At 35.0% G+C, this 24,250-nt stretch overlaps 2 protein-coding genes across 6 annotated transcripts in view; one reads left to right on the forward strand and one right to left on the reverse strand.

Moving 5' to 3' along the window:
* Trappc13 (trafficking protein particle complex subunit 13) overlaps window positions 1-10,071 on the forward strand; it is a 47,724-nt gene extending 37,653 nt beyond the window's left edge. For all 3 annotated transcript variants that reach the window (XM_063258252.1, XM_063258253.1, XM_063258254.1), the window contains 5 exons: window positions 1,529-1,662; window positions 4,424-4,622; window positions 6,314-6,414; window positions 8,487-8,634; window positions 8,729-10,071. In XM_063258252.1, the coding sequence (XP_063114322.1) occupies window positions 1,529-1,662; window positions 4,424-4,622; window positions 6,314-6,414; window positions 8,487-8,634; window positions 8,729-8,836 (690 nt within the window). In that variant the 3' untranslated portion in view covers window positions 8,837-10,071. The remainder of the gene's footprint in view (window positions 1-1,528; window positions 1,663-4,423; window positions 4,623-6,313; window positions 6,415-8,486; window positions 8,635-8,728) is intronic.
* Sgtb (small glutamine rich tetratricopeptide repeat co-chaperone beta) overlaps window positions 9,862-24,250 on the reverse strand; it is a 60,538-nt gene continuing 46,149 nt past the window's right edge. For all 3 annotated transcript variants that reach the window (XM_063258255.1, XM_063258256.1, XM_013153939.3), the window contains 3 exons: window positions 23,474-23,511; window positions 23,047-23,130; window positions 9,862-14,116 (listed from right to left, as the gene is read on the reverse strand). In XM_063258255.1, coding sequence (XP_063114325.1) covers window positions 14,005-14,116; window positions 23,047-23,130; window positions 23,474-23,511 — 234 coding nt within the window. In that variant the 3' untranslated portion in view covers window positions 9,862-14,004. The remainder of the gene's footprint in view (window positions 14,117-23,046; window positions 23,131-23,473; window positions 23,512-24,250) is intronic.

Raw genomic sequence — 24,250 nt, forward strand, 5'->3', positions numbered from 1 at the left:
ATTCTATTTTTGCAAACTGTTTCCATTTTTATGGCGTTAGTGGTATCAGAAGCCCGTAAATCCCGTTTTGGGTCATGTTTATTTTCTATTTATTTCTGTGTGTGTGTGTATATATATACACTGTCATACCACAGTACTCTGTGGCTGAGTTCTGATACTTGTTACAATTTGACAACAAAAAATGGCACTGGGCCACAATTGACGGTGTAAAAAATTGTTTTTTTAAAAAAAATACATACTAAGTTTTATATCACAAAACAACCTCATTACTTAATATTAACCCAGTAAAATGTGAAAGACTTGGGGAGCTTTCACAAATGATTCATAATTACATTATTCCTTTGGGAGAAGAAGGTGTTTGAGTTTTGGCACTCATCACAAATTCTGGAATGCATTAACGATGAGTACCCAGGTACCACTATTTATCTATCTGTGTATATCTATATGTGTATAGACCTATAGATATACACACACATATATGCACACATTTATGTATACATTTACACACACATTTTAAAAATATATATGAAAAATTAATTCTTAAATATGCCTGGTATATCATTTTTTTCTGTTGGTTTGTTTAAAAAAAAGCAGTTATTCTTTCAGTTGTACAAAGAAAATAATACCGAATAGCATAAGAACAACATAGCTTAGCATATATAACCAGAGAACCTAAAATTTATAAAAAAATAATTACTTAAATTAGTAGATGAATTTTTACTGAGTAACATCATTTTTATAACCTGTCACTAAAGCTAGTAAGTATTTTTGCTTGATTTAAGAGCTCTAAGAGTATTAGGTATAATTCATATACTCTTTTTCTGTGTGTTTGTTTTTTGAGATAAGTCTGGCTATATAATTCGGTTCAGGTTGGCTGTGAACTCACTGGTGTCCCAAGGCTGGCCTCAGACTGACAGTGAGCCTCCTCAGTCTCCTCAGTGTTGCGATTGCAGGCTTGTGCCATCATGCCCAGTATCTTATTCTTTTTTAAAACCTGAATATATATTTAAAATACACCAAGAAATCACTAATGACCAGATTATAAATTATTCATAGTATTAGTGATCACTAGACTACATTGAAGTAATATGACAGTTGAAATCATATTATGGTGCATTATTATAATGAATATATAATTATCTTAACACTGAAATTCTTGATATTGATATAAAGTTATACTCATCATACTAAAGTTCATTGTAGCACCTTACTAAAAGATTTAGATTTTTTTTTTTTTTGATTTAGATGTTTTTAAAGTCAAATTCCAGTTAAACATCTGGGGATATTAGTATAAAATACATTCTCATTATCCCACATCCATTGTTTGACAAAGGTACCAGTTAACTAACACTTGATTTTGCCTATTAATTATGTTAAGGGGGAGATTTCTTTTCTTGCATTAATTATGATAACTTTGATTTTCAGGCATGAACTAATCACATTTATGGTTAATAATTTTTCTTTACATTGAGGTAAATATTGTCAGTACCATCACATTTTGGTGGATTTTTTTTTTTCATATCCTCAGACCGATGAAGTATTTCTTGAAGCACAAATTCAGAATATTACAACCTCACCCATGTTTATGGAGAAAGTGTCATTGGAGCCATCTATAATGTACAGTGTAACTGAATTAAATTCAGTGAGCCAAGCTGGAGAACGGTAAATATCACTTATAATGCATGTTTTTTTTAATCTCCACTATTCTTAAGTCTATTTTTTAAAATATTTATAATTTTGGGTCTCTTTAGTGGTAGTAGGGTTTTTTTGTTTTGGTTTTCGACAGTGTCAGGATCTTTGCACTGAGCTCCATCCTCAGCCTTTTTTTTTAAATTAAATTTTATACGTTGAGTCATGTTCTCACTAGGTATTATGTCTTGTGTCTAAATGTTTTCCCAAAACCTCATGTGGTCACAAATGGAGTTTTTCAGAGGTGGTTGAATCTAGAGTGTGATGCTGAAATTCAATGTGTGATGCTTGGATTTAGGGTGTGTGATTACTAAAGTGACTCACTGATTGATTTGACACAGTTCTGCTTGTGGATGATGGAAAGGCCCATGTGGGTGTGGGTGGCACCACCCAAAAGAAAGGGGTAAAAGGGAGAGAAACAGATCGTTGTTGCTACTTGCTGTGTCTTACTTTTTACTCATTGCTGAGACAAAATACCTGAAGTCCAAAGTTGGGAAAGCAAAGGTTTATTTCTTACAGTTTTTGGAGGTTTCAGCCCATACTCAGTGGGCTGTAAGGCAGGCTGGCATGGCTGGGCCACAGTTCATGGCGGCTGCAAATGGCAACGCAGAAACCGACAAAAGAGAGACACACACCTTCTTCCTGCCATTACATTACATCCTGGCTCACCCCATGGGGGTGTAGCACTGACACCATCAATCCATGCACTATACAGTGAACCAATCACAGATGCATAATGTAAACACCTGAGGCCTAGGGGCCATAGACAAACCATGACATGCTGCTTTCTGCCTGACATGAACTCTTCTATGATGCCCCTCTGCCATGTCTTGGAGCCAACCAACTGTGAATTACAACTAATACAAACTGAGCTACAGTACACTTTTTCCTCTTTAGCCTTGAGTTTTACATATTTTGTCTCAGCAATGAAAAAGTAACCAAGACACTAAGTCAGTAAATTGCCCAGGCAGGACTTTGAATTTGTGATTCTCTTGCCTGAGCCTCCCAGAATGCTGGGATTGTAGGATTATGCCACCACACCTGGAAAGATTTAGTTTTTTTTTTTTTTTTTTTTTTTGATACCAAGATCAAACTCATGAACTCATGACCTGGGCACTTGTGCTGCTAAGCTATATCGTCAGCCAGACTTAGATTTTTTAGAAGAGTTAAGTCACAGAAAAATTCATATGAAAGAGTGCTCTTACTCTGAGCAATGAGATAATATTGATGCTCTTTTTTGAGGTACAGGGCATTGAACCCACAACTTTCATATTGAGCTACATCCCCATCCCATTTTCTATTTCCTATTTGAATATGGGTCCCTCTAAATTGCTAATCTGCCCAGGCTGGATTTAAACTTGTAGTCCTGCCTCAGCCTCCCAGAGTTCTGGGTTTATAGGCCTGCACCACCAGCCCATCTGATACTTTAAGTTCATATTGTAAATTTCAGTCCATTGTATGTGTTTATACATACTATATATTTTGACTGTAAAGAGTGGTTTTACTTCCCTAAAAATATCCAAGCTCTGTGCATTCATCCCACCATCTGTGTAAAAATAAAGGCTATAACCCTTTGCATTTGTTTTACTATTCAAAGCACATGTTTTTTGAGTTCTTATAAATCAGTGAGTTAAATCTGAAAGCTATCATTTTATCCTGTAAATAATAAAATTGAAAAACAAGAAGGAAGGTGGAGAAGTTAGAAAGTGTGAGTGTAAACAAAATGCTGCTCTCAGCAAAAAAGTAGACATGGGAATAGATGATTTTAAGCTGGGCATAGTGGCACACTCCTATAATCCCACACTTGGGAGGCTAAGGCAGAAGGATTGCATGTTTAAGACTATACTGTATTACATAGAGAAATCCTGTCACAATAGTAAACGCAGAGTGCAGGGGGGGGAGATAAAGGATTTTAATTATTCTGTGCCTTTTTATAGCTAACTTAGAAAAGGCAGAACAAATACATGTAGTGTCAACATTAGTATAGATGGGGTAGTAGCTAGGGAAACTGCCTGATTTTCTTAATCAAGATTTAAAAGTTTATATTATTATGATAATTACATACAAAAAAGTCCGTAGCCTCCTTTACTGAGGAAAACAACAATTTTGTGTTCTCTTCCAGCTAGTTTATTTTGAAAAGATTACGTAGTTTAAATTTACTTCTCAGTGCTGGGGGTATAGCTCCATAGTAGCAGAGTTACCTTACCATGTCTGAAGCCCTGGATCCAATCCATGCCACTACATTTTTAAAAAGTATTTCTTTTCTTATCCTATTTTAAAATTTTGGAGAAAAGGGACAAGATACTTAAGGTTTTGATTCCTATTGTACTTTTCACTTACCTGATACATGTCCAAGGTTTTAGGCAGTTTATTCATTCTATTATAAAACACTAAGGTTTTCCAAGGTAGACGGGCACAGTGGCACATGCCTATAATCCCATTGCTACAGATGCTGAGGCAAGAGAATCATTGTGAATTCAAGGCCAGCTCGAATTACATAGTGAGACCATGTCTCAAAAAAAAAAAAAAAAGACTTACATGTTAACTGAAAAAGAAAAAAAAAAAAAACAAGTACTCAGTACAAGTCCTTTTTGTGTTGAAACTTCTAACCTTGTCTATTCTGGGTCTTTGAGTAGTAAATCACCAGTTTCTATCCAAAAGGAATGATCGCAGCTATGGTTTTTCTTTCAAAAGACGACCAAGAATTTCACCCACCTATCTCTCCCCCTATCAGTGTCTCTACATTTGGGTCAAGAGCATATCTGCAGCCAATGGATACACGCCAGTACTTGTATTGCCTAAAACCCAAGAAGGAGTTTGCAGAAAAAGCAGGCATCATTAAAGGAGTAACAGTAATCGGAAAATTGGATATAGTATGGAAAACAAACCTAGGTGAAAGGGGACGGTTACAAACCAGCCAACTTCAAAGAATGGTGAGTCTGAAAAATCTCGGAGGTTTCTTTGTATGTTGTGAGGAGCCATTTAAAGCAATTTAAATGTCCCTAGGTCTGTCACTAAATCTCTGGCACCAATATGACAAGAGAAGAATGGACTAATAGTTTCAATTATCTCTAGGTAGTAAACTGGTACTGCAATGTATGAAAAATGTTCAAATGTTAATACATCCTTACTACATTGTTTTTAACTTGTCAATTGTTCCTTCCTTTTGTTCTCACTGTATCTGACTTGAGTTGGATTAAGATCTTCTTTTTTGCAATGTTCTGAATGCTTGGACTCCATGTGTTCATCTACTGTTTATGCATTTCTTTTTTTTTTAAATTTCATTTAAAAGGCATAATGCAGAATAAAATAATAGAAACATTAGTGGGAAATATAGTTACTATATTGCATATGGTTGTCCTCTAAATACTTGCTCAGACTACCAGCTTTCTTCTTGGAAAATCAAACAATACAGTTCCTGTGAATCGACTGGTTTCTCACAAAAGGTGTGCATTTCTTTTTTTAATGTTAAGAATATGGCCAGATGTGGTGGCACATGCCTGTAATACCAGCACTTAGAAGGCTGAGGCAGGAGGATTGCCACAAGTTTAAGGCTATCCTGGGCTACATAATAAGTTCAAGGCCACCCTGAACTGCACGGTAGGCCCTATCCCCCAAAAATAAAATAAAAAATCTGATGCATCCAAAACTCAGGTGAGCTACACTAAAGATGTTGTGTAAGTATTGGTTGGATATTTTACCTAATTAACTCCCTAAGAAGGAACTTTATTTCCTGTGCTAGCGAGAATTTTCTTCAGGATTCTCCTTTGATAATGAATATTATCTGTTCTTACATACTCTTTTTTAAAAAGATTTTTTTTTTTTTTAAGACAGGGTCTCAGTATGTAGTTCAGGGTGACCTTGAACTCATGGTGTAGCCCAGGCTGGCCTCAAATTCTTGGCGATCCTCCTGCCTCAGCTTCTGAGTACTGGGATTATATGTGTGCACCACCATGCCCAGCTCTAAAATTTATTTTCTGCTTGAGGCAACATTTTTTTTTAAACGATGATGATGATCATTAAACCTACTTTCAAATATATTAATTAGTTATCATTCTGCCATGGCATGTTGTAAACTTTGGAGTTTCTAGTCTATCCTTGCCCATTAATGTCTTATGGAAAGATCTTCTTTTCTTTTCTTTTTTTTTTTTCTTTTTTTTTTGGTACCAGGAATCAAACTCATGACCCCTGTGCTTGCAAGGCAGGCACTTATGCCACTGAACTAAATCCCTGGCAAGACCTTCTTTTCTTCTTTGCTCATTTCACAGTAAGCTCTGTGCCTCGAGGCACTGCACATTTACATTTGTGTATGTAGAAGCTTCAGAATCACTAAAAGAAAAAGATTTGATCCCCTATAATTTATTACTGATTGCTTACAAGATTCCTCTTAATTCTTCTGAAACTTGAGTAATTATAACAAAAACAATCCAAATCTACACGGTGTCCTACAGATAGTAACAGAAAGAGGCTAGAGTGAAGGAAGGGAAGAATGAATCAAGTATTTTCTCAGAACATCAACTTGCCAACCCATGTCTAATGGAGTGAATGTGTTGATGTGGTACCTTCATTAAGATAGAAAGATTTTATAATAAATATATTTTAACTATGTTGCTTGTTTCTTTAGGCTCCAGGTTATGGAGACGTTAGGCTGTCTTTGGAGGCAATCCCAGACACCGTAAACCTAGAAGAACCTTTCCATATTACTTGTAAAATAACAAACTGCAGGTAATGCCAGGGTTTATAGGTGGGTGTTCAACCCAGAAAAGAACTTTTATCTTTGAAATATTCTTTTTAAATTTCCTCTTATAGTCTTCTCTGATGTTGGTGAAATTCTGCAAATTTCTTTATCTGTGTATGAAGTATTTTTGAAGATGATTTTAGGCATTTTCTGTATTTTTATTTACCAGACCTTATGTGATAGGTTTTAATTATTCACATTTTTGGAATAGAAAGCCAACTCAGTGAGTTTAAGTGACTTTCTCAAGCTCAGAGAGCAAGAAAAGATGGGACCAGAAGTTGAAACCAAATGTACTTGATATTCCTAAGTCCGTGTTCTTTTCATTTCTAAGTCCTTCACACTTCAGATAACTAAAACATGAACTGATTCTTTTATAGTGATAATAGATTTAAAGTAGTAAGGTAGATTTTCCTGGGGTATACGTAGACCTGAGCAGTATTTCATATTAAGAAATCAAAACTTGTCTAATGAATTTAACATAAGGGGATAATGATAGGTTGGAAGTAAAGGGGGAACATAGTCTACCTCTTGGGAAACAAAGACTATAGGCTTTCAATTAAGGAAAATCTAGAATTAAATCCCAATCTCACCTATCACTTTTGCTACTATATATTACATTTGATGTAGAGTATTAGCTGGGGTATTTGATGATATTACAATGATGAATCCCAACTCTCAGAGAATGAATATGTAATCCTTTTAATTCTATATCCATTCCAACTTTTTGCCATTGGAGAAATAGGAAACATTCATCTTTCAGAATTATAGAAATATCTACTTCTATGAAGCTACCTAGCCTCTCCCAACCATAATCAATCAGTCCTTTGTGACAGCTAATTTTAATTTAGTTTTTTAGTAATACCCATGTATTGCTGTAATTTTTAGTTTCTTTGTCAATGGATTATGATTTATTCAAAAGGGACGTTGGCCACCTGGCACTTTAGAAGAACTCAGTAAACAAGTTGTTCAAGGCAAAGATATTGTGTATTCTGGGTGTAGTAGGGATGTTTTATAATTTTTCAAGTATACAAATCTGTTTATTGGCCAAATGACAATGTACTATTAAATTTTAAAGATTTATTTCTTAGAGTGCTCACTTTAACTTTTGGTGATTCAAGGATGTTTCTAAAAGCATTTACATCTTCAGTTTCTTTATGTATAAAAACATGGCATCCCCAATACAACAGAAACATAGGCACAGCCTATATACAACATATATAGAGCTTAATGCGTTTTTATGAAATTTAATGAGAAATGTTATGTAGCATGTCTTATCTGATTTTGTTACATAAGTATTTCAAATGTTTGTTAAGGAAATAGAGACATAAAAAGCTAGTTTAAAGTCAATATGTCTAAGAAGTCAGTAAATTAAGTATTTTAATATATGGAGCCAACTATGAGGAAACAACTAAAAGAGCTGAAAGTAAGCCATATATGGTGATAGAGTGAGAGATTATCTCCCTTTATCGTCAGCCTCTTGGCATACTTGCATTAAAACTTTTTAAGACTTTACCTGTTTAAGCTATAGTAGTGGCACCTGTTAAAAGCAGAAAACTTTCCTTGCATTGAGTAACAACAATGAGCAGTATGAATAGTATTTATAATCTTATAAATCTTGTAATTTTCTAAGGTACCTGCATGGTCAAGGAACAAAAATTATTGAAAGAACTAGAACAGGCTCAGTTTGTTTTTTTCTGCCCTAAAGGAGAAAATAGAAACGGTAAAGATATATAGCAACAAAGATACAGTGTCCGTAAGTTTTCCAGATCTGGCAAAGCCATTAACAACCCAGCAACTAAGGAGCCAGCATTCATTAAAGAACCAGAAAACTTATCTCCTGCAAGCAAATTAGTCTAAACCCATTTTGAGTCCTAAGAGATGCCATCTCCTTTCCTTTCGGAACTCTTAGGTGAAATGAAAATGATGAATAGCTTTTCAGTCTAATCACTTTTATTCTCCTATGCAGTCAGAAAACAAATTTAATGAAAAAAGTTAAATACTACAGTATCTCGCTGTGCAATCCACAAGATGTATTCCTGTTTTTCTGATTACTCGGCAGTGAAAGGACGATGGATCTGGTGCTGGAGATGTGCGACACCAGCTCTGTGCACTGGTGCGGTGTTTCGGGAAGGCAGCTGGGAAAGCTGCTCCCCAGCGCCTCCCTTGGCCTTGCGCTGACTCTGCTGTCCTCAGTGCAGGGGCTGCAGGTAAGCTGCTCTCCAGCCTTGTGCTGACTGATGGTCTTCATTAGAGCTAATTACCAATGAATGAAAATTGAAGCCCATATTTTTGTCTCAATAGAGTGTCTCCGGCTTGAGACTGACAGACACGTTCCTGAAGAGAACATATGAATACGATGACATCGCACAAGTCTGTGTGGTCTCTTCAGCCATCCAAGTGGAAAGCTAATGAAAATTTCCAATGTGATGTTTTCATTTAGTTTCAGATAACTGCTTTATGTCTATATTTTTATGACCTTTGTGAAATGATCACATCAGTAGCAAATATAATTTAAATTTCTTGCCTGAAAAACATGTAAAATATTAAATGTTTGAAAAGTATGGATTTTATCAAGTTAATATTCTGAGTGAACATTTCTGTATTTTTTATGTAATTTCATTTTAGATGACCAACTTTAAAGTCTGTTCCTAGCAAGTGTCTAAAACACACTTCTTTTGTAAATGGTCAAGATACCAAATATCTTAGGGTTTTGTAGGCAAATCATGAACTTAGACATTTTCCACAACACAGCTAGGCAAAAAAATGTAATGGTGTTTACAAAAAAAGTACCTGGATAGAACCCTGGTTTGGTGACTTCAATTTAGAAAATACAGTTGTTTCTTAGAACTTTAGAATTTATTAATACTTGTATTTGGGAAAATTTCCAAATACAGTTTCCAAGAACTTCAGATTTTTTCCCTAATCAACAGAAACGATCTATTAAAAACTAGAATAGTCCTTCTGTAACCTGGTTGTTTGCTAACACAGTATTTTCTATTCATTTTCAAAATTATTGTGTTGGCATGTGACTAACTTTCAGCTATGAGCAGATCAGAAGTGGTTTGTTTCTTAGGTTATTGACTACTCAGCTAGCTTTTAACTGAGATGCCTAATAATTTTCTAATTTTAATCTTATAGCACCAGGCTTTCTCCTTGAAAACGAAGCTCCTTATTTTCATAACATAAACTCCAATCTTCTAATAATTGATTTTGAATTCTAAATCTTGTTAATATTATAAAACTTTTTATCTCTCATGTAATCATATCTATTTACCCATAAACAAAAGAGTTAAGGTTGTAAATAGCTGTGCAACATGGATGTAACAGTGTTTCACTATTTTATCAGGAAAACAAAAGTTTATGAAATCTGTTTCGCTGAACTAAGAATGTATCATTTCCTAAATGAGGAGTACAATAAATCAAATACAAAACTGTTTTTTCTTAAATACATAATTATTTATTGCCATGACAAACTGTTTGGTCCAGACAGAAAGCTATAGTCAGAAGGGTTGCCCCTCAAACCAGAGTAATAATTAATGAAATGTCTGTTCAAAATAAAGTGCAAGCAGTGTAAAATTGAAGTATGTCATTCATTCAAAATGACTGATTGATTAAATGATGAAATAAAAGTTACAGTCACAGCACTGGGCACTTTGTTTTTCAAGCATCTTCTCATGATTGAACCTATTTCACTCTTTCAAATTGTAAAAGTAATAAATAATGGTCACTTAAAGAGTCTGCTGAATACTTTGATTTAGTTACAAAGTCTCTTCTCTTTACAAACAATAAACTAGACACATATGGTTCATACTTTAAAGGTTAGATAATGCCATCTTTGACAGGATTTGTATATATTATAAAAATTAGATTAACAGTTTGGTACATTAAATACAAATGTCATTTGCATAAAAAGGACACATTCAGTTTTACAGAAGAGCTACAGCTACTACAATGAAATGCAGTTAATGAAGTCATACATTCTAATTAAAAGATATATAAAAGCTTACTTTAATGCCTTCTTATTTCTTGTTGATAGCAACTATATTTTCTACACGAGAAAGAATGATATTGAGGGCATTCTGTAATCTGAAGAGGGGCTAGTACAGACCAATCAAAACGTTCATGGAATAGCTTGCAATGCAATGACTCCAGTGTGACGAAGGGACCTGAAGGATAAAAATGGCTTAAATGTAATAGAAGTCTATGTAGGTGGAGGTATTATCTGAGTTGAATTCATCAGAGTTGGTGTATTCCCAAAGAAACAATTAGAAAAGCGAAAGGGAAGAAATACACCAGTTCCCATTATTCAGGTAAAAAGAATGGCTAACTGTATGGATAGTAACACACAAAGACAATGGTTTAAAGTGGTTTTTTTTGTTTTTTGTTTTTTGTTTTTTTTCTTTAAATGTCTGAGTTTTGTTATCTGGCCAAATAAACTGAGTTGGGAAATGTTTCCCTCTTCTGTTTTCTGGAACAGATTATATAGAACTGATATTTCTTCCTTAAGTATTTGGTAGAATTCATCACTGAAGTCATCTGGGCTTGTAACTGTATTTTTTTGGAAGGTTGTTAACTGTAAGTTACAAATTCAATTTTTCAGTGTAATAGACCTGTTCAGGTCTCTCTATCTTCAGTGAACTTTGGTTATTTGTATCCTAGAAAGCATTGGTCTGTTTCTTCTAAGTTGTTGAACATATAGATCTAGTTAGTAGTAGTGCTTCTAATTATGGTTTTCCTTTTTAGTATGTGTGCTCTCAAAGTGACCACTGTAATTATGCTTTTAATGTCTAGAGATGTGTAGTATATCTATTTGTTCCTTTTTAAAAAATGGTATTGGGAATCAAACCCCACATCTCATACATGCTAGGCAAATGCACTATCACTTTATCCCCAGTCATTCTTTCATCTCTGATACTGTTAATCTGTATTTTTTATTTTTCTCATCAGTCAACTAGAAGCTTATCATTTTACTGATAAGCTGGGGGGGGGGGGATTAGTGGGCCCTGAACCCAAGGGTCACTGCATTACATCTATAGCCCATTTTTATTTTGAGACAAGATCTAAGTCTTGTCTTAGATTACCCAGGCTTGGCTCAAACTTTTAATGATCTTTCTGCCTCAGGCTCCCCGAGTAGTAGGCATGCACCACTGTGCTGAGCTCTGAAGCATTTTTAACGAATTCAAAATAACTGTACTAAAAATGCTAATTTCTTAAATTAGGTAAGAATAATTACTAATTATCAGTTAAAGGCCAACTTTGCTTTTATCACAGTAGTAACTTTAATGTGACTAGTACTTTGTTGTACTAGTAACAGTTAAAACACTAAGCTAAATGTAAATTCATGCAAATTAAGACAGTTTAAATTTCAGAAGGCCTCAGATTTAAGTCCTGTCTTCTCTGGGCAGATCCATATGCTAATATACATCTTCATTTTAGCCTGAGCCTAGGTACTTAGACATTTGCTGGTCTAGCTAGAGAGAAACCTCTAGTGTTGCTCTAAATGCAAGCTCTTGCCGGGCATGGTGGCACATTCCTGTAATCCCAGCATTTGGAAGACTGAAGCAGGATTGCCACAAGTTTTAGGCCAGCCTGAACTAAGCAAGACCTGTTCAAATAAACAAACAAATAAATTTATTTAAGCCCTTGAATCTACATCAGAACCACACTGTAGAATCCTTAAAATGATTTATATAAGCATCGTGGTGCACACCTGTAATTCCAGATATTCAGGAAGCTAATGCAGGAGGATCACAAGTTCAAGGCCAGACTGGGCAATTTAACAAGATCTTATATCAAAATTAAAAGCCTGAGATGTAGCTCAGGGATAAGGCACCCCTGGCTTCACTCTTCAGTATACTTCTTCCTTTGGAAAAAGTGATTCCTAAATTTTAATGCAACACCTACTCAATCGAAATTGAAGGTGTGGCCTTGAAACTGCATTTTGTAATGAATTCTAACCATTGTTCTAATCTCACTAAGGGAAAGAAAGAAAAGGTTAGGTTTTAAATTTTCAAGATACCAAATAGGCTTTTGAAAATAGAGTATGACCCTTACATCTTTACTGATTTTTTTTGTTTGTTGGTTTTTTTAACAGGGACTGAACTCACGACCTCAACCTAGCCAAGCAGGCACTTACGCCACTGAGCTAAACCCCCAGCCCTTACTGATTTAATTTTAAATTACTTTTTCAGTTTTCCCTCACAACACTTGTAAAATCATTACATATCAGTCTCACTTCACCAGTTTCATGATTAACAACCAAGAAGTTTCAGTTGAAATTAGATCTCGAGCTGGGCATGGTGGCACAGATCTGTAATTCCAGCAGGTGGGGAGGTTGAGGCAGAAGGATCCTTGCAAGTTCAAGACCAGCCTGGGCTACAAAGTGAGTTCAAGGCCAGCCTGAACTGCATAGCAAGACCCTGTCTCAAAATGACCCCCCCCCAAAATTAGATCTCATCCATCATTGTTCTTTGAGTCATGCCATTTCCCTCTACTAACCAATGACATCTAATTCATAATAAAGTATTGTAAACCCCATGTTTAAATTGCACCAAATTAAGGTTAAGCACAAGGTTGGTACACTGCACTAAATTATACCAGAAGAGTATACAAATGAATAATGTTAGTGATGTTTTTGTTTCCACCAAATAATTATGTTTTTTAAATCGTTAATAGATACATAATTAAATTCCACTTAGAATATCCTTAACTTAGAGTCAAGCCATTGACTTTATGTGCTTATTAGATATATTTGGTAGTTTCTGAGGTAAGTTTTCAACCAGGGAAATTGTGGTAATTAATTAAATAGTTATATCATTGACCTAACCAGTACCATTAAGGACTTCTAAATGTATTTTATTACGTACTTAGCATAACTAGCCATGCTAATGTTATCAAAACTAAACAGACAAGTTTACTTAGAACTATGCAGAAACCTGAGCATTCTATTTTTACTTCCTATACATTCACATTCTCTATTTTTCCTCTTCAAAATATCCACTGCACTAAATTCCACCAGCCCTTAAGATTCCCTGTCACTCATCAGAATAAGGAGCATTAAAGATAGTACTGGCACCTCTGATATATATTCACTGTTGAATATATATATCCCTTATCAAAGCTAAACTAAAATAATGTTTCTTGTCTCCTGACATGTTGCTCGTATTTCCTCTGAACCAGTATGGCAAACCTTTCCCTTTATCTCCCCTCTCAAAACAGCTTTACTTAGGAGAACTTGGAACTAAAAAACTCACCAATAAACAGTACTACAATTTAATAAATATACTCTGCTATTAAGTATAATGTACAAATATGATAAAAGATTGGAAATGGATGGAGCCTTGTCCAAGTGTGGTACTGGCACTTAACAAGGCTAGTGAGCATTCATTTCCAAAAGGAGTCATATTCCAGTCTCTCTGTGATAAACCTATTTTCTAAAACAAATTTGTTCTTTAAGAATACACACGAGGTTTTCTGCCATTATTTTGATGCGTTTTGTTTTGTTTTTGGCTACTATCTACACAGAATACGTCATAGCCATAAACCATTTTCATTCTGGGCTAACATCCCTGATCAAGTCAGGAATGTTCTTCAGTGCTGCTGCTGAATGATCTGCTCCGGATGTGATTTCTCAGTTGCTCTATAAGTTCAGGATTTTGTTGTTGTATCTGCTGAGCAAACTGCTGTCCTCTGTAAAGAGACAAAGTAAATTAGTAAAAACCACTGCGTCCATATAGCATTATTACACTGCACAGTTCTTCATAAGAGATGAAACACTCAGGCTAAAAAAATACCTGAATTGGGTGAAAACTTCCATTCCAGTGATTAATCACAAATAAAGGCTCAAATATATTGCTCTTATAGTTACTAGAGTACTAGTTACTCATTTAACAGCATAATACCCAGTTTGCAGTGCCTACAGAGATCATCTAACAATTTGATTTTCTAAAAGGTGAAGCTAAATAACCAAGTTTGTAACTTCAGGTGTATATGTTACCTATAACACTACTCATGCTCTAAAAAAAATTTATTATTCTGCCAGGTGTGATGGCTCATGTCTGTAATCCCAGCACTCAGGAGGCTGAGGTAGAAGGATCACCATGAGTTTGAGGCCAGCCTGGACGACACATCAAGACCCTGTCTCAACTCCGCGCCCCCCCCCCACCCAAATAACCAGCAATATTCTACTTGATAATAGAGAAGCTGGGTGTAGTGGCACATGCCTGTAATACCAGCACTCCTCAGGCTGAGCCAAGAGGACTGCTATGAGTTTGAGACCAGCCTGGGCTACACAATGTGCAGCCTGAAATACATAGTGAGACTTTGTCTAAAAAAGGGATTACACGATCATGACCACAAATACAATGTACGGCACTTGTGGCTTTATATAAAAGTTCCAGTAACAGCATTAGATATAGAATCAAACAAAGTATCTCAGGCAATTTGGACAGATGTGAAAATATTATGCTCAAGTAATGAAAAGATACAGATTTCTATTAGTGATGACAAGAACTTAAAAAGTTTACATAATTTTCCAAAATGGTCTCAATATTAATATATGTAATATGTGATTTGTTTTTTCACTTTTTTTTCAGTGCTGGAATCCAACCCAGAGCCTCACAAATGCTACACAACTATTACCACTAAACTAAACATTATTTTAAAATACATATATATTTATATTTAAACTAATACATATTTTAAGTAAATATTTGACTTTCAGTTACATCCCTGAGTAGTTATTTACATCTGTCAAAAACCTTTTCCTTGGGGTCTTCACTGGTAAAGGATTAATTTCTTTACATATGAGGTCATAATATATTTGGACATATGATGTTTACTGTTGACATGTCATCAAAAGCAACAAGTCACCAATCCCTTAGGGTCCTCTGTAAATAAAGATGGAAGTATTGATATCACCACGTAAAAACAAACTCAAGACCCTAATTTAGTACTGACAACAAAGTCAGTAACAAAAAGAAAAAGCATTGGGCTGGAGATAACAGCTCAATCACCTTAGCACCACAAAATAAAAAAAGGACTAAATATCAACCTTATTCTACTTCATAAATAAAACAAATTGTCTACCATTCAGGCCAGGGATATAGCTCAGTGGCACAGCAGCTGTCTGGCAACAGTGAGGTCATGAGTTTGATCTCCAGGACCAAAACAAATTAAAAAACCCTGCCTACCATTCTACTACCATCTATCTTTCAAGATTCTTCTGGCATTGAAGTTCCTGTGGTGGGGTAGGGTAGAGTCTCAGTTTGCTTTAGGATCTTCCCCAGGGATTGGAAGACCGCATGTCTGGATGGGTCACAGAGGCATGGGTCTACATCTGATCCCTTATCTCTTGCCCTCAGGTGGAGTTCCCTTCTCTGCTTCCCAGCCATTGTGACTGAGCATCCTTGCTCCACCACACCCTCCCACTATGATGTGTTCTGCCTTAGAGCTCGCTGACCATGGATTGCAGCTCCTGGACCTTGAGCACCTTAAATCTCTCCTTTAAGTTGTGGGTGTTGGCAGTGTATACCAGTAGTGGGAAAGCTGCCTAATACAGATCCCATGAGGAGAGAAAAAAATATTCTGAGCCCACATGCTTTCTCAACAGATAGAGCTGGCCTGACAACCCAGGTCTTCTGGAATCCTATCCTTCAATCTAAAAAATGATTCCTACTTATGAATTTCTTTATGATTTAATAACTTAAAAAAGGTCAATGATATCCACAATAAAAGATAGGAATGTTCTAATAATCCTAGACAGAAATGCCCCTAACATCAAAGGAAAGCATACATCTAACTAGGAGAGTAGTTCAATAAAAGGAAAAAAAAAACCTGCACTTCAAAAATAATGCAAAGTACACTCAGTAGGCAGAAGCTGGAGGATTGTTCCAAGTTCAAGATCAGCCTGAAAGTGAGCTCAAGGCCAGCCTGAACTACATAACAAGACACTGTCCCACAAAGACCAAAAAAAAAAAAAAAAAAAAGGAATGCAATGACAGGGTACACTTTACAAAAATAACTCTCCATGTCAATGGTCTTAACTCCCCAATCAAAAGATATAGACTGGCAGATTGGATCAAAAAACAAAATGCAGTCATATGCTGCCTACAAGAGGCACATCTCTCCAAATAGACACTAACAGGCTATAGTGAAAAGATAGAAAATGATTCTACACGCAACCAGCAACTGAGTGAAAGCAAGAGTAGATACTTTAATTTCAGACACAACAGACCTGAAGGCAAAACTGGTCAGAAGAGAAAAAGATGGCTACTATACACTAGTAAAGGGAACAATTCAACAGGAAGAGAGTATAATTATAAATATCTATACACTAAATGTTGACAAAGCCAACTTTATAAAACAAAACTTTACTGGACATAAAAGGACAGACAGACACCAACACAATCATAGCAGGGACTTCAACATTCTATTCTTACAATTATGTCAACTAGACAAAAAATTAACAAAAAATATCCAAATTAAACCACATTATTGAACAAATGAACTTAACAAATGTACAGAGTATTTCATTCAAAAGCAACCCAATACATATTTTTCTCAGCAGTACACAGAACTTTTTTTCCAAAAAAGACCATGGTCTTAGGTCATAAACCACGCCTAAATAAATACAAATGAATGGAATTAGTCTCCTGCATACCACTGAATCATAGTGCAATGAAGTTAGAAATCTAAATCAGCCTGCACAAGGGAAAAGAAAGAAAGAAAAGAAAAGAGAAAAGAAAAGAAAAAGAAAGAAAGAAAGAAAGAGAAAGAAAAAACATATCAGAAGAAACCACAAAAATTATACAAATACATGGAAATTTAAAAATATGTTACTGAATGATCAAGGGATCACATAAATAAAAAGGTTCTTAGAATCAAATGATGATGAACGCACACACACCAAAATTTATAGGACACAGAAGAAAGTGTGTAACTGTGAATGCATACATTAGAAGAACTGAGCCAGCTGTGGTGGGGCATGCTTGTAATTCCAGTACTTAAGAGGCTGAGGCAGGAGGACTGCTGCAAATCCAAGGCCAGCCTGAACTACAAAGCAAGAACGTGTCTTAAAAAGAAAAAAGAATTGAGTAATCCTATATAAATAAACAAATGATATATCTCAAAGCCCTAGAAAAACAACAAACCGATGCTGAAATTAATCAAGAAAAGAAATTATAAAGATCAGAACAGAGAGCTGAGGATATAGCTCAGCGGCACAAGCGCCTGCTTGGCAAGCTCAAGTTCATGAGTTTGATCCCCAGTACCAAAAAACCAAAAACATTACAAAGGTTCAATGAATTAGTTTCTTCTTTGAAAGGATAAACAAAATTGATAAACCCTTAGCCAAACTTATGTCAAAAAGGAAAGAAAAAGACCTATATCAATGTAATTAGAAATGAAATAGATGAAATTACAACAGACACTGCCAAAATACAAGGATTTATAAGTACTACAAAAACACATTCCAGTAACTTGGGGAACCTAGAAGAAATGGAGAAATTCCTAGATATATATTGAATTACCAACATTTAATCAAAAAGATACAGAAATTCTGAATAGGCCAAAAATAGGCAACAAAATAGAGCCAGTAATAAAAATTCTACCAATAAAGAAAAGCTCAGGACGCAATGGATTTGCTACAGACTTCCACCAAAGCTTCAGGGAACATCTATCTCCAGTATTCCTCAAACTCTTCGGTGAAACTGAAACGAAAGGAGTACAGCCAAACTTATTCCTGGAAGCTAGCATTACTCATACCAAAACAGGACAAGCACATTAACAAGAAAACTGCAGGCCAGACTCCTTAATGAACACAGACACAAAAAGGCTCAATAAGATGCTGGTAAACAATGCAGCAAATCATTGAAAACATCATATGTCATAACCAAATTAGCTTCATGCCAGGGACGCATGGATGGTTCAATATACGTAAGTCAATGAATGTAATACATCATACAGAGAGAAACAAGGACAAAACTCACATGATCATCACAGTAGATGCAGAAAAAGCCTTTGATAAAATCTAACATCTGTTCATGATAAAAAGAAACCTCACAAAAATCATTCTAGAAATACCTTAACTCAAATTAATGATAAAAGCCATTTATATCACAAACCCACTGCCAACATCACGCTTAATAAGGAAATACTGAAAGCTGTTTTTCTCAGAAATCAGGAACAAGGCTAGACAAAATGGTGAAAGCCTATCATCCCAGCACTCAGGCTGAGCAAAAGACAGCTATGAGTTTGAGGCCAGCCTGTACTACACAATGAGATCCTGTCACAAAACAAAATAAAATAAAATAAAATCTGTACTGAAAGATCCTTAGAATAAATTCAGCAAAATAGCAGGATACAAAATAAATATATAAAAATCAATAGTGTTCCTGTACACCAACAATGAATCCACAATGAAAGAAATTAGGCAAACAATTCCATTCACAATAGCATTTAAAAAAAAAAAATCTAATACCAGCTGGGGATTTAGCTCAGCGGTGTAAGCGCTCATCTGGCAAGTACAAAGTCATGAGTTTGATTCCCAGTACCAAAAAAAAATCTATTGAGATTGAAGACAATACCAGAAAATGGAAAGACATCCCCCTGTTTCTGGCTAGACAAAGCCAGTATTATCAAAATGGCTATATCACCAAAACTGATATTTAAATTTAACATAATTGCAATCAAAATATGTACTAGAAAAAACAATCCTAAAATTTATCTGGAGCCAGAAGAGAACCAGAATAACAAAAGCAATCCTGGGCAATGATAGCACAACAGGTTTCAAAATCCAAAATCCTAGGTTTTAAATTATATTATAAAGCAACAGTGAACAAAATAGAGAATGCAGAAACAACCTGAGGGACATTCAGTCACCTGATTTTTGACAAAGGGGTCAAAAACATACACTGGAGAAAAGACAAACTCTTTAACAAATGATGGTGGGAAAACTGGTTACCCACATGCAGAAGGATGAACCTAGACCTGTGTCTCCTATGATGTAATGCAATAAAATCAAATGTACCAATTTCTTAAACATTACAACAGAAACACTGAATCAGCTGAAAGATCAAATAGGCATGACTCTTGAAAACATAGGAATAGGCAAAGACTTTCTGAACAGAACCCCAATGTACAAGATGTAACACCAATAATAAACAAAATGGTATAATAACAAATTTAAAAACTTCTGTACAGCAAAGAGACAGCAGAGTGAAGAGAAAACTTACAGAACGAGAAATATATTTTGCCAGCTATTCCTCAGAGGACTAACAACTAAAATACATATCAAGAATTTAAAATAATCAGACTATCCCCCCAAATAAATGACCCAATAAAAAAATAAGCAATTGAAATGAATAGACAAATTCCCAGAAGTACAAATTGTCAATAAGTACATGAAAAATTGTTCAATATCTTTGCAAAAATGCAAATCAAAACAACGCTGAGATTCTATCATATGTCACAAAGAATTCCTATCACAAACTTAAAAAAGTAAGAAATGAAAAAAAAAAGTAAGAAATGCTGGCAAGGTTGACAAAAAACTAATCTTTCTATATTGGTGGTGGGAATGTAAACTAGTATAGTAAGTATGGCCCTTATGTACAGATTTCTCAAAAGACTAAAATCAGAAATTCCAATTAATCCAGTTATTCCCCTTCTAGGGATCTTCCCAAAAAAAGTTAAAGAAATCACTTTGCAGTGATACTATGTATTTAAGGCTGGCCTTAAACACATTGTGTGCTTCAGTCTGGCCACTAACTCATGATAATCCACCTACCTGAGCCTCCTGGGTGCTGGGATAGCAGGAATGTACCACCACATCCAACAAAACCCATGTGTACAGGAACATAATCTAGCTAAATCTCTACAAGAGACCTAGAATAGCAAAGGCAATTCTGGGCAACAAAGGCAAAGCAGGAGATATCATAATTCCTGACTTGAAGTTATACTACACAGCTACTATAATAAAATCAGGATGGTACTAGAATAAAAACAGACATGAAGATCAATGGAATAGATCAGGAGATACAACCACAACTACAAACATACTCAGTCACCTTATCTTTGACAAAGGGGCCAAACATGTTCACTGGAAGAAAGATACCCTCTTTAATAAGCAGTGCTGGAAAACCTGGCTCTCCATATGCCAAAAACTAAAACTAAACCCATGCCTGTCACCATGCACTAAACTAAAGTCAAAATGGATCAAAGATCTAAATATTAAAACAGAAACACTAAATCTGATGGAAGACAAAGTAGGTAGAAATCTTGAAAACATAAGGGTAGGCAGACAATTCATGAACAAAAATTAAACTGCACAGGAAATACTCCCCAGAATTAACAACTGGGATCTCCTCTTATGAAAGTTTTCGCATGTCAAAAGAAATTTCCAACAGAGTGAAAAGAAAACCCAAAAATATGGGGTAAATAAATCTTAGTCAACTGTCCCTCAGAAAAAGGACTTCTATCTAGAACATATAAAAAAGTAAAAATAAATAAATAAATAAATCAGACCCCAAAATTCAAAGACCCAATCCAAAAATGGGCATCTGAGATGAATACACAGTTCTCAGATAAAGAAATACAAATGGCAAATAAATACATGAAAAAATGTTCAGCATCATTGGTCATTAGAGAAATGCAAATTAAAACAACACTGAGATTCCATCTCACTCCAGGAAGAATGACCAGGATCAAGAAAACTACCAACAACAAATGCTGGTGAGGCTGTGGGAAAAAGGAACTCTTTTGCACTGTTGGTAGGAATGCAGACTGGTACAACCTCTTTGGAGTCAGTCTGGAGGTTCCTCAAAAAGCTGGGATTGGAGGTCCCATTTGAACCAGCTATTCCACTTCTGGTCATATTCCCAGAAGAACTGAAAATATCATACTACAGTGATGTATGTGCACCCATGTTTATAGCAGCACAATTTTTAATAGCCAGATCTTGGAAACAACCTAAATGCCCATCAACTAAGGAATGGATAAAAAAGATGTGGTATTTTTATACAGTGGAGTACTACTCTCCTATAAAGAAGGATCACACTAAGATATTTATAAGTAAATGGATGCAATTCAAGACCATACTCAAGTAAAATAAATCAAACTCACATTTGTAAATACCATATTGTCTCCCTAGTGTAAAAACAGCAAGCGTAAATAAGATACAAAAATCTTCAATAAATACTATCAAAGGATAAGAAACTCCTGAAAGGGGAAAAATAACTCAGATGGGAAAAAAGAGAAAAGAATAAAGGGAAAAGAAAAAATATAAAAATTTGTATATATACACTTAACATAGCTAAAATGATTGTGTTACTAATTCTATTAGTTCTTGGAACAAAACAGTTAACATTCATAGGATCCCATCAATTTTGCATGTTTATATCTGGTAATCTGAGTAATTCTTAAAGATAACTATGCAAAATAACAACCTTGGTTATGTTCTTACTCCCTTGTTTTAAGGGCCTATATGGTCATTGTTTGGGGCTTTTTGTTGTTGTTTGTCTCTTTTGTTTCTTGTTTTTCTTATAATGTGTTTGGTTTTGGTTGTGTTTTTCCTTCTAATACAGAAAAGATAGATATACATTTCTAGGCTCATACATACCTAGAACTTCTCCTAAAGGATTTACAAGAATTAATTTTATTACGCGTAATAGGATGAATAGCTACTTTTTAAAAAAATGAGACATGGTAGTCACTTCTGCTTTTCTATTGTCTTACTTTGAAGTCCAATAATGCTTTTATTCTCTTTTTGACTGGTTTTAGTCTGTTTTCTATTATTTGGTTTCAATATATGTGAAAATATGGACAGCTATTTTGAAGAGAACAAGAGATATTATGGTAGCCATTGATGATTTTCTTATTGTCTGGTTTTGAAGGCCAGTAACGCTTTCATTCTTTTTTTTTAATTAGTTTTATTTTGTTTGAATTCAATGTATGTGAAGATATGGACAATTATTTTGGGGAGAACAGGAGACACTGTGGTATCCATGGTTGATTTCCTATTGTCTGTCTTGAAATCCTGTGTTGCTTGCATTGTTTGATTCTGATCTGCTTTGTTGTGTTTTGTTTTGTTTTATTTTGTTCTCTTTAAAATAAAATTTAAAAATAGCTAAATATTGGAAACTATCTATATGTGCATTGAAAGATAAGTGGGTAAAGAAAGTATGGTATAATACTATTCAGTCATTAAGCATAAATTTGATTCCTTGGCAGAAAATGGATACACTTTGAAACAATAATGTTAAAGGAAATGAATCAGAAACAGAAGGTTAAATATTGCATGCTTTTCCTCATATGAGAAACCCAAAGTATGAATAATTTATCTAGTAAAATAAAAGACAATAGGAAATGAGGTTAGACTTTTGAAGACCTGAAGTAGATCTTGAGACAGAGGGAGAGGGTATGAAAGGAACAGAAGGCAAAATCAAAAGGACTGCTATGTAATAATATGCATCAACTCCCTACAGTGAAGATATACACTATGTATTGCAAACATGTACTAATAAACATACATACACACAAGTAAGAAAGCCCTGCCCATTCAGCTTAGAGACAAATTGTAAAACATAAATTACATTTTCATTCTTTCTTTTCTAAGCAGCACTTACGCTTGGATGAGACTGGATAGGTCAGTTAGGCCCCCAACACCAGCAGCGGGTCCTCCAATGGCATTTGTCATCATTCCTGACATGCTAGGATATGTAAGAGATATATTAAGATTATCATATATTCTTTTTTTTTGGTCAGTACTAGGGATTGAACTCACAACTGCGTGCTTCAAGGCAAGCGCTTATGCCGCTGAGCTAAATCCCCAGCCCCTAGATTATTGTATATTCTTAATAAGTAGGATAACTGGTTAAGAAAAAGAAAGTTTAATATACCCACATTATATAAGAAGTTAGGTCAAACAGATGTGACATTAAGTTCCAAATGACTGGCATTCAGGGCAAATTTATCACTTTTGAGCAAATGTGCTCAAATTAGCAGATGAGAAGTACAAAAGGAAAATGTAACAAGCTCTTTCTAAATACTTACAGCTGTTGAACTTGAGGGTTCTGCATTAAACTTGCTGCCTAGAATTGAAAGTGGTATCTCCCATTAAAGGCAGTTCATATTTAGGGATCTTTGTTCTCCTTCCAGTGCCAGAGTTCAAACCCAGGGGCTTGCACATGTGAGGCAAACACTCTGCCACTAAACTCAATATGTGGAAGTTTTTAATAAAGTTTTTTTTTTTGGTACCAAGGATAAAACTCATGATCTTATGCTTGCTAGGCAAGTGCTTATGCTACTTAGCTAAATCCCTGGCCCTAATGAAGATTTTTTAAGAGTCAAAGAATAAAAACTAAACCTTGTATTTTTTTATGGATATACCCCCAGCTCCAAATAAACTCTTAAGATTACTTTGCAGAGTTTTAGTGTCCTATACAAAGGATTGTAAAAGGGAGTATTATAAAAAAAAAAAGGTACTAGCAAAACTGGCATTAAAAAAGATACTGCAAAGATAAAAAGATCACAGATAATACCATAAAAACACCAAGAGGATTTGGCTGTAATTACTTACTACTACTTACCAGATAAATTAAGCCAAAAGAAAAAAAAATAAACAGAAACTAAAGTACAGTGGTATCTTAGCTCACAAACTTAACCTGTTTTATAATTTGGGGGAAGATGGCCTCATTTATGTCCCTGTAGGTAAAATGGTCCCAGTTGTGTTTGTTTGAGAATGGAAACAAAACTTTATTGAATGCTTTTGTTTGAGAATCAAATTGTTGCCAAATAGAAGTATTCATGAACCAAGATGTTTCTGTTTAA

Source organism: Cavia porcellus, unplaced genomic scaffold, assembly GCF_034190915.1.
Source record: "Cavia porcellus strain 051 isolate PalLab524CR breed Dunkin Hartley unplaced genomic scaffold, mCavPor4.1 scaffold_11, whole genome shotgun sequence".
Lineage (NCBI taxonomy): Eukaryota > Metazoa > Chordata > Mammalia > Rodentia > Caviidae > Cavia > Cavia porcellus.